Genomic DNA, 11,418 nt, shown 5'->3' on the forward strand with positions numbered 1-11,418 from the left:
CGATTGGCAGTTTCAGCGGGCGAAGTTTATTTCCCCATAGTCGTATTTTTTGGCATTAAAATAAACCACGATTGGCTGCACGCCTCTCCTCTCGTTATCACCGTAACGCCACACGGAATTAGACACGGGATAACTTAACTAACAGGTTTCCGAACGTATCTTGTTATATACACACAGACTCGCTGTTGCTCCTCTTCCAAACGTCACTGGATCATGCCTGTCACGTCGATTATCTTTTCCTTCTTTTTTTTTTAAGCCTTATTCGGTGTCTCGTTCGTTCGTTCCGGCTTACGTTGTCGACCTCTTTTCCGATAGTGATAAGGTACGTTCTTGCCCGATCCTCTCGCTCTGCCCGTAGGTGGTTGCCTTTGATAGTAATACTCCGGTTGACGAGGATAGTACGGCGCGTACTGAATGTTACCGGCCGTTTCCCTCTCGCCGTTCGACTGGAAAGGCTTCAACGTTCCGCCCTGCGAAGAAGCGGTGGAATGTCCGCGGAGGCACACCGCGCAACGACTCACTCGCGACGTGTGGTCGCTCTTCAACGTCTGCGGTATCGGCGTACGGAACATCTCGTACTCCTTGATCGTGGCCAGCCAGTACGACGTGGCGGTGGAGAAGTAGTTGCACGTGCCCAAACCACGGCACTCGATGAACGGTCTGGCGCGGAATTCTTCCAAACAGGAGCCGGGAGAGACCAGAGACTGTCCGCCTCCGCCTGCACCGGCGTCTCGGTGCTGAAAAGTTTGGTTATTCGTGGATAGTATAGTCATTGTCATGTTACGATAGTATAGATTGACATGTTTTGCTCAGGGGACCACAAGAAAATTTTCATTATTCTAAGCGTAATATCACTTTAAGCGCCGGAGCCACTTTAAGGCGTAATATGTGGACTAGCGATTAACCCCTTAACGTATGATTTCTTTTCTCACTGTGCATCTAAGCGTCGGCCATTTTGCTGTTTTACTACGGTATCAGTAGTAGCCTTAGTAGTCCTCAGTCTTACGAATTCAAACGAAAGTTAGGAGTACAATGAATTTTTCTTACTAATATAACGATTTTTATCACATCTTCACCAGAATCTCTGACACGAGTCTGAGACGTTGCTATAAGTTAAGGGGTTAAGCGCCGGGCCCACCTAAATGCGTTTTTACACGTTTGTGCAGAAAAAAATATGATATCCCTTGAACAGCAAGTGGCTGAATATTTATATCGTTAAAAATCATCGCTGTGCCTGTAGTAAGCACTATGCAAAATTTCTGAATCGAAATTTGGTGTTTTGCCCGAGTTATTTAATTTTATTTTGTAAAAGTGCATGTTTCTGCAAAACTCGTAAATATTGCGGCGCTTTAAGTCGTTTCCAACAAAATAGCCGGCATTTTAAGTGATATATTATGCTTTATTATTATTGCTTTTTTTTTAAATTCAAAATAACGTCTAGTTAACTATGATGTTCGAAATTTCTAACTAATATTTGGAATTTGTCAAAAATTCTTTCAGCAGAATACCTACTTTAATAGAAAATTGAAAACGAATCGATTTCTTAAAGCCATTGCGAGCGAACATCTTTTTAGAATGTATACCAACCATTAGGAAACTGTATCCGACCCAAAGTTCCTCCCAACCACCCGGACATTGTGGTATAGACATCGTTTGACTGTGAATTGCGATCACCCGAGTTGGAGCCTCGCAAACGGAACATCTGGAGATGTATCTGCCGACTTCCGGTGCCGGTATCGGCGCCATTGACATGTGCATGGGTTCTGTCGTGCTCAGCCAGTAGCTGTAATCTTCACGATTCGCGTAATCGCACACGTTGTTGATGTTACAGAACATGAATGGCATGGTGGAAAACTTCTTGAGACAACTTCCGGCGGCACCTGAAGGGAATGAATCCATTGGAAGTAGCGATATTTTCGAATCATGTTACTCGTCGTATGTTTCTTGTAAAATCGATTATACGAGATAACATTTTTTCACAATTTCTCATTATTTGTTGGATATAAATTTGTTCTGACAAAATGCAACTTTTCAAAGATTGAGAATTGTGGATTGAAAAATGGTGGTAACATGTTGCATCTCATGAATTCTGAATTTGTAAATATTAACGGTTCACATGTCAAAGTTCATACCAGCCTAAGAGTGTGATTATCAAATATGAAAAATGTAAGAGATACGTATCATTTTTTGGATTTCAAAATTGTCCCGAAAAAATACAACCTTTTAAAGATTGAGGAGTCGTAGATTGAAATTCATCTCGATGAATTTCAAATTATCCTTTACAGACGAAGCACATTTTCATTTACATTTAATTTGCTAACAATAAGTGAACTGTCCGACATTTCCTTATTCCTTCTTACCAAGATCTTGCCCGTAAGGATTTCCATTGCCCACTATGTGTAGCAAGGAGAAACCGTCCCAGAGTTTCACACTGTTCTTCGGACATATTGGTATCATTTCAGATTGCGAATGTCTAGCAAAGTAGAAGCCTCTGTTTCGTGGTCCTGGCGCCGGTGGTGCTGGCGCGCCTGGTAATCCAGGATATCCTACAAACTCACAATTTACATTTCTATACTTGTAATACAACATTACCTATTTAATAATTCTTTTCTCCTAGTATTCGTTAGATACTTCCGTGCAACCTTTAACACGTTAAGCGCCATGTTAGTCACCGGTGACTGACACTATACTTTCTGTTCGGACCGCGTCAGTCACAGGTGACTGACAGTATACTTTTCGTTTGGACCGCGTCAGTCACCGGTGACTGACGATATACAATTTAACAAATTATATTCTTCTCTTAATAAATTTTAAATAATTTGGAGATTATAAAAGAATGTGCCTAAATATTTCTTGTTACCAAAAAAAAAATTTTAATGAGTTATTAAAACACATGCAGTCTTATCGCAACCTTAGACAGATCTCTGGCCGCCAGCATATCGGTGAAATCGGATATCGCGGGCTAAACGGAGAGGAAGACAAAACAGGCTTGGCGCTTAACGTGTCCATTATCATTAACCCTTATATATACAATCGAGAATCCATTTCTGTATTGTCCTTCAAAAGTGTTTTATTTTCTTGTGAAAGTATCATAAAATCGCTCTGGATCCCCATTTTTCCCCCATCTTTACGTCGATATAGGTTTCCAGAATAAAAAAATTTGTGCAAACAATTTTAAATATGAAAGTTTCGAACAACTGTGAATATTTTGATTTGCCTACACAAGGGTTAACAGCTGTATTTCGTTAATTAGTAGTTAGTTCCTCACCTGCAGGACCTTGTATTCCAACGGAACCGCGTGAACCAGAATAACCAGGAGCACCTTCATCACCGTCTGGGCCCTGCATACCTACACGTCCAGCCATTCCAGGTTCTCCTTCTTGTCCTGGTATTCCATCATATCCTGGTTCTCCCTTCATTCCCTCTACCCCTGGGAAACCTGTATCAAGAATCATTCGCATTATTTCATTGTATTATGTTATTATTACATTCAGTTATTTTCTATTATTTCTGTTTCGTTTTTGTTACCTGGCAGTCCTGGGGGTCCTCTATCACCAGGCATACCTTTCATTGGGAAATGTGAGAATCCACGTTCTCCTTTTGGCCCCTGTGAAGTGAACAGTTAAAATTTTCTGATTGATATTTATTTTTCTGCCGATAGCAAATGTACATTTTGAACGTATTTTATTATTAATTTTGGCGTTAGATTCATTTTCACAGGATGTTAACATTTATTTAGAATTTTACTTAAAAGGCAACACACCCTGAAATGACAATTTCCGATTTCCGACCTTATTCACCTTTTGAAATTATTTAAATTACGTATAAAAATTGTCTCGTAGCACCGTAACTAGAGAGGATAATTAGGTGGTTGTTTTACGTGGCCGACCCTGTATATTGAACGTAATAATGGCTGAAATGACGAACCTTTGGTCCTGGCGGACCTGCTGGACCAGGGTAACCAGGTTGTCCATAATCACCGTGTTCTCCTTTTGGTCCTGGTGGTCCATTAAATCCTGGAATACCGAAATCACCTATTTGTCCCTTTGCTCCGTTGTCGCCATCTAATCCAGGCAATCCTAGATCTCCTGGTCGTCCTGCAATCGAGTATCCAGGTTTTCCGCGGTCTCCCATATAGCCTTTTGGTCCTTTCAGGCCAGAAAGACCTGGCATCCCTTTCAATCCTGGAATACCGGGCCAGCCGTCGAAACCAGGTGCACCTAAACATGAAAATGCACGAAACTTTAATTAGAACTTAATTAGAAGTCATTCTTTAGAAATGAATTTATTGTAATAATTCTTTAAAATCAACTTTATTTAGATCATTCTGTGTTTCAATATATGCTAAAACTTCACGTTCTTACGAAATTAAAAAAAGTAACTCCAATTGAAGTTATAATAATTAATAAAAATATATTTGGTAATATAAAGATTGCTATATCGTGTATTTGATAATTTATTTAATTAATTTAAAGTGAAATTATTGTCTTTACCATGTGAACGCATTTTTCTCTTCAAGAGTTCTAGTTAAAGTGTTTTCTGATTTAATTGAATTGTTCTAGATTTATCAAACACAATTTTGCGGTTTTATCTAAACTTGCGAATACTATATATTTTTTCCTTATTAAACTTCTGCTTAAAGTTCGCAAAATTCTGTTTCAAGTTGCTAAAAATCAGAAGAGTGTTGCAGTTTCGAAGATTCAATTTGATTTCACAGCGTGAATTTGTAACACTTGGATAAAAATGCGAAATGTACGAAAAATAATGTTTCGTGAAATTGTGACTACATTCAAGAAAAAAATGGGTGGTTACCACGATCTCCCGGAAGTCCTTTCTGACCACGAATGGTAAAACCAATGTCTCCTTGAATTCCCTTGGGACCAGTGTATCCATATTCCCCAGGAGCGCCTTTTTGACCTGGAATTCCTGGAATACCAGGTGCTCCGTCCAATCCAGGTTGTCCAGGTTCACCAGGTTCCGGGGATATACCAGGTAATCCTAAATGATAATATAATTAATATAAATACTCGATCGGAGATCGTTTGCTTTTAACCCTCGTACGTTCCTCAGAAATAGTTACGCAAGAGATCCTCGGGTGAGATTTCACCCATTGTCGCTCTATATTTTGCTTGACGTTATTGGTAATCTTTTACACTACGTTTCATTGAAAGTTAGTTAAATTTGTGAATTTCAAATACACGAAGTTGTAACACATTCAGAAAGAAATCAAGCATAGTACAGGATCTGGAAAGTGGCTATGGGTGAATTTTCACCCGAGAAGCGTACGAGGGTTAATCGTACTGTTTGAAATCAGAAATGTGCTTTATTTTTACCTGGGTAACCTGGAGGTCCTATGTCACCTTGTGGACCAGGGGATCCTGATATACCTGGGAATCCATCGGGTCCATACAATCCCACGTCACCTTTCTCACCCTGGAATCATTTCATTGACTTTCGTTTATAAGTTAAATCCCCTTGCGTTATCATTTCGATCGGATTTCTCACGTAAATTGAATAAACAAGTTGGTCGTTATTTGACCCAATGACTGCTATCAGCGTCTATAGCCGTTCAATAGTAATCGATCACGCTATCTTCGCTTTTAAATATTACGCAGGATGAACCGCGTAACGGGATCATTCGAAATTATTCTGTCGTTAGTGGATCGATCGGAACGTTCTTTATTTCGCATAATAGGGTTTAACACGTTAAGCGCCAAGCCTGTTTTGTCTTCCTTTCCGTTTAGCCCGCGATATCCGATTTCACCGATATGCTGGCGGCCGGAGATCTGTGTAAGGTTGCGATAAGACTACATGTGTTTTAATAATACTCATTAAAACTTTTTTTTTGTAACAAGTAACATTTAGGTACATTCTTTTATGATCTCCAAATTATTTAAAATTTATCAATAGAAGGATATAATTTTTTTAATTGTATATCGTCAGTCACCGGTGACTGACACGGCCTGAACGAAAAGTATAGTGTCAGTCGCCGGTGACTGACGCGGTCCGAACGGGAAAGTATATCGTCAGTCACCGGTGACTGACGCGGTCCGAACGGAAAGTATAGTGTCAGTCACCGGTGACTGACATGGCGCTTAACGTGTTAAAGAGGTCCTTAGGATGATTGTAGAATACTTGGCTGAAGGTTATCTTTAGTTTCTTTTGTAGATAAACTTCAGATGAAGAACAAAATATTTTTTGATGTAAAAGAATTGTAGATTTTCTTGTAAAAAGCTGAAGATGATCTAGAAAATTTAACCCTTTGCGGTCCGAATAGTCCAGTTAGTCAGCACTGGACTTGGCGACACTCTTTATTTCAATATTTCAGCGTAATATTAGCTATAAAATATTAAATTTCAGCACTAAAATGCATAAGAAAATGGTTTATTATCGTTTATAATTTATAATTTATCGTTCTACGATATCTGAAGACAATATTCGATACGACATAGAACTTCAAATGGTTAAAAAAGCTGATAAAATAGGGGCTTCTTCGAACCATATACAACAAAGAAAAAAATATCTATCTGCCCACTAACAGCAAAATTTCAAACACGATCACATGGTTCACCTTATACATCCTTCGTTCTATAAATATAAAATACAGAATATCGATCAAATAAGTGAATTATACCGGTAACTTAATTCCTAAACATGTTTCGTTACACAGCGAGCACTTTACTTCTGAGTGGCCAGTAGTCAAAGGGTCAAGTAGACCGTGGATCACGGTGTCTGTACTTTACGAACATGAATTTATTCAATTCGGTTCCATAAAGACACCCTTAACGAGCGAATAGTTTCGCTCATTCTTCACCGTTCGTCCATTTTTAATTTTCAATTTTCTCAGGCGATGACAAATGATTGAAAAAATTATACGCGTGTGTTCAGCAGTGTGTGCTCACCTTGCGACCAGGTAATCCTGTTAAACCTTCATCGCCCCGTTTTCCTTTTTCGCCGGGTACTCCGTTAAGACCAGGATTTCCGAAATCACCCTTGTCTGCTTCGGCGTACGAGGGCAGACCAGGTTCACCAACGAATCCTTTCGGTCCCGGTGTTCCCGTCAAACCGGGCAATCCTCTGGGACCTTAAAGAACAAAATTTGCAGAGTGCGATACCTTAACCTGTATTCCACTTTTCGAATACTTTGCAGTTAAACGGTGAAAATGTGACAGATATCGACGGTATTCGTTGAACATTCGAACTGTAGACTGATAATCTGGACGGTATTTAAGAATTATCAATGTGATATATGTTTGGTTTGATTTCTTATGATTTCAAGCGAGATGATTTATAGTATTTGAAACTGTGAAACTTACCTGGCATACCCATTTGACCAGGATCACCGTCCAATCCTCTGTCACCTTTGGTACCATTGAAACCACGTTGTCCCGTTAGACCTCGTTCACCTTTCGGGCCGTTTTTACCGTTTCTACCGATGAATCCAGGCCATCCCTTGAATCCCCAGTCTCCTCTTTCTCCTTTCAGTCCATCTGGTCCCATGTCGCCTATTTCTCCCTTTATTAAAAGAGAATTAACACATTCTAGCAATACTGCACATTTTTTGAGGTTCCTTAATGTAAACATTCTCGTCAGAATGAATTTGTAAGTATTAGATCATCCTGAAAGTTCCCGCGGTTTTAAGTCGTTCACTTGGAAAAAAACTTTTTTATTTAAAATTTATTTTTGCAACGTCCAATACGAAAAATTCTAATATTTCAGAGGATCTAATACTTTTAGAACATCTCTGTAATGTTCCGTACACTTTTGTCAACGCGTTACAGGAGAATTAACCCTCGGAAGGCGAGTAGTTTTAGACGGACGTGGGAGACGAATGCAGGGTCATTTTGACCCAGAGAAACGTTTCTATCGTACACGGGTTTTAAGAAGGAATTGTGCATAAGTGATTTACATTTGATACGTAAAATAGGTGTATTTCCTGTACCAAACGTAATCCGAGCCGTCTGACTTTATCGCCGTTGAGTCAAAATGACCCTGCAATTGTCGTACGAGGGTTAATTCTGGGTATATAAAAATTCTAATTGGCTAAAACCGCGGGAACTTTCAGGAGGATCTAATAGAGCACGAATAATAATCATTCAAATCCCGTACTAATAAAATCACAGAAACCAATCAACGGAGTAACAGAAAATAAAGAAACTTTTCTAAAATTACAACAAATTGTCTCATTAGCGAGCAACTTACCTTTAGACCAGGTATTCCATTGAATCCGTCATAACCAGATTCACCTTTTTCTCCTGGTAGACCATCGAACCCATGGGTAGCTAAACCTGGCTCACCAGGTAAACCAGGTCGTCCATCCACGCCGGGGAATCCAGGAGCTCCGACTTCGCCCATGAAACCAGGCTCACCTATGTCGCCTTGTTGTCCGCTGAACGCGTTCTCACCCGGAAGTCCCTTGAAACCGTCTGGACCAGGGTCTCCAGGGATTCCTTTGTATCCACGTTGTCCTAACCTTCCTGGAGGACCTTGTGTACCAATTACTCCTCCCTCTCCCTTAGGTCCTATTGGTCCGGGATATCCTTCGAGGCCGATCCAGCCAGGTGGACCATGTTCGCCAGTCTCACCAACATCACCGTCCATTCCAGGTCGGCCAGGCATACCAGGTAAACCGTCTCTGCCTAGGTAACCCATTGGTCCATCGTCACCGTCGCCACCTCGACGTCCAATCAAACCGACTTCTCCCTTCAGTCCCTTCATTCCGTCGAACCCAGGTGGTCCGTCGAGACCTGCAAAGGATTCATGTGTTTTAGAAGTATTTTCGATGCTTTTTACAGGCGATTTTGATGAATTATTCAATTGTTTTTCTTTTTCTTAATTTGTCGACAGTTTTGTTGCTATTGGCGCCTAGAGGCGTTTGGAGAATTTTCTCGCACTGTGCATTTTCACCTTAATTTAATGCTTTAGGCACTTCTATAAGAATTTTAAAACGATACACGCGAAAATAATCAATTTTGCGGTTCAAAATTTGCACGTTGCGTACTAAAATTCTGCCGCAACGGAAATGTTGTGTACGTTTACAGTAATTTGGTGTTTAGGATATCTCTTTGATAGATTTTTTTGGAATATTATAGAATATTGTCAATGTTACTGTGCAATAAAAATATTTTTTCAGTGTTCCCCTAGTCCCCAATTTTTCTAGTTTGTCAGTTTTTACGGTGATCGCTAAATTATGCAATTTTTGAGAAGAAAAATATGTAATAATATTTTAAATTATTTTCTTCATTCTTCACATGAATTATATTGTTTAACGGCAATTAACGCTATTTAAATCCGATTACTTTAAAATGCATGAGGAAATCTAATCAGCATATGGAGCGATTCTCTACGGTGCATCCCTTTCGAAACAATTTCGACAATTCATGGAACTGTTAGGTCACGATAAACAAGGATTAGTAGTAACGCATGAACGCAATAAACAAGCAACGAACACGCCTCTCTCGATACACGCGTTCTCCCTATTGTAGTATACACGTGAGGAAATGCAAACTTAACAAATTCCGAATGCCAATGATATTTCAACAATGTACATGCATGTTTTACACGCTTTAATAGTGGTACCGATTATTCGCAAAACATGCGGGGATTATGTGAAAGCAGATCACTATCGAGATGAGACAATTATTTTGTCAAAAAGAGCGAAATATTTCAAAGGTATCATTTGTAAATTTAGTGTATCAAATCTGACATAAATCAGTTTTTCAATTATTATATCCTAACATAACTGGCCGACAAATTATAAATTTGTAAATTTAGTGTAGCAAATCTGACATAAATTAGCTTTTAAGTCAACCAACGTAACTGGCCTGGTGGACATATTTTCAAGGTATCAAACTATAAGAAAATGCAAAGAAAAATCAATTTTTTAAACCCGTCGCAGTAGGAAGACCTTTCAAAGCGATCTGCTAGAAAAATTTGTAGATATCAAATTGTCGTACCGAGAGTACCAACGTCTCCCACTTTTCCAGGCATTCCAGGTTGGCCGGTTAATCCATGAAGTCCTCTAACTCCTTGAATAGTATCTCCTCGTACACCTTTAGCTCCCTGTTGATCGATTTTCTCACTTTAATCTCGAGAAATCACACGTTACCTGTACTCTCTTGTATTTCTATTAAAAAACCTGCGATTATACCTGAAGACCAGGTTGTCCTTCGAAACCAGGTGCACCCTTGCCACCTTTGTTACCCTTTGGCCCGCCTATTCCGATTCTACCAGGACGACCTCTTGGTCCAGCTTCACCGTAGTCTCCTTTTTCACCAAACATACCTGGTAGCCCATAGTCGCCAAAGGTTTGATTCGAACCTGGCTCACCACGATCACCTTTATTCCCTGCGCGACCCTGGAAATATCGAACGGGTAATCACCTATGTGGAGGATTTATTTCTCGATTAAAAATTCTCTGATAACGAAAATACGAAATTAGAAATATCTGTCTAATGAATCTTCACGAGTATAAAAATCAAATTTCTTCTTGTGAAAAGTAGGTTCAAGTTTGAAAAATATTTTCCTTGTGCAATAAGGAATTTAATCGCCTTAACAAGTTAACGTAGTGAATAAAGTATTTTTCCTTCTTTTTTGTACTTCGTATTTTCCACTTATCAGAGTTTACTTCTTGTACACTCACCGGAAGCCCGGTAAGTCCCATCGGTCCTGGAGCACCCGCTGGACCGCGTGGGCCTTGATCTCCAGGCATTCCAGGGTATCCTTGGAATCCTACAGGACCCGAAAGTGATGCACCAGGAACCCCAGGATGTCCTGGTTGTCCTGGGTAACCTTCGACACCGATCTGACCTTGACGTCCTTTAGGACCGTCCGCTCCTGCAAGAATTTCAGTCAGAAATTCACCGTTACTTGAACGGTAACTGCAAGTTGTTTGAATAATTGGAAGATGTTCTAAGCATCGATAAATCAACGAGGCAAGGTTACTTCTAATTACTCATTTCAGTAGAATAAGTCTGTGCTGTAAGTTAAATTATTCGTATTTACCAATTTCAACTGTAATATTTTATAATCCACATCTATTTATTTGGTCGGTATTTTTTTAAAATTAACAGTAAGTATTTTTTACAATAAACAGTCGATAAAGATGAATATTTCCATCGGTATAAATAATTAATTATCAGCATTTTGTCGGTACAATTTTCTTTATTCGGTCGCTATTGATTTGTTCCTTGGTCAGTAAAATTTAAATTTTCGATATTTTATTATGCACATTGAACATCTATTTAAAACACCGGCAAATTATTATGTTTGTTAATATTTTCACAAAAATACTGACAATTGTTTCATTAATCATGCATGTAATACTGTCCACTTATATCACGTACCGATGATTTATTTTAAATACTGACCATTTATTTAAAATCACAAATTAAAATTTTTTTTAAATTACTGACCCAA

General features: G+C 39.2%; 1 protein-coding gene across 1 annotated transcript in view; it reads right to left on the reverse strand.

The window, feature by feature from the left end:
- Positions 1-19: 19 nt before the first annotated feature.
- LOC108570334 (collagen alpha-1(IV) chain) overlaps positions 20-11,418 on the reverse strand; it is a 98,545-nt gene continuing 87,146 nt past the window's right edge. The window contains exons 14-27 of the mRNA XM_017932175.1: positions 10,643-10,836; positions 10,151-10,357; positions 9,957-10,062; positions 8,203-8,747; positions 7,317-7,515; positions 6,903-7,084; positions 5,334-5,433; positions 4,813-4,998; positions 3,928-4,220; positions 3,529-3,607; positions 3,269-3,439; positions 2,361-2,546; positions 1,588-1,880; positions 20-737 (exon numbers count right to left, since the gene is read on the reverse strand). Coding sequence (XP_017787664.1) covers positions 252-737; positions 1,588-1,880; positions 2,361-2,546; positions 3,269-3,439; positions 3,529-3,607; positions 3,928-4,220; positions 4,813-4,998; positions 5,334-5,433; positions 6,903-7,084; positions 7,317-7,515; positions 8,203-8,747; positions 9,957-10,062; positions 10,151-10,357; positions 10,643-10,836 — 3,227 coding nt within the window. The 3' untranslated portion in view covers positions 20-251. The remainder of the gene's footprint in view (positions 738-1,587; positions 1,881-2,360; positions 2,547-3,268; positions 3,440-3,528; positions 3,608-3,927; positions 4,221-4,812; positions 4,999-5,333; positions 5,434-6,902; positions 7,085-7,316; positions 7,516-8,202; positions 8,748-9,956; positions 10,063-10,150; positions 10,358-10,642; positions 10,837-11,418) is intronic.

Source organism: Habropoda laboriosa, unplaced genomic scaffold, assembly GCF_001263275.1.
Source record: "Habropoda laboriosa isolate 0110345459 unplaced genomic scaffold, ASM126327v1 scaffold68, whole genome shotgun sequence".
NCBI classification, from domain to species: Eukaryota; Metazoa; Arthropoda; class Insecta; order Hymenoptera; family Apidae; genus Habropoda; species Habropoda laboriosa.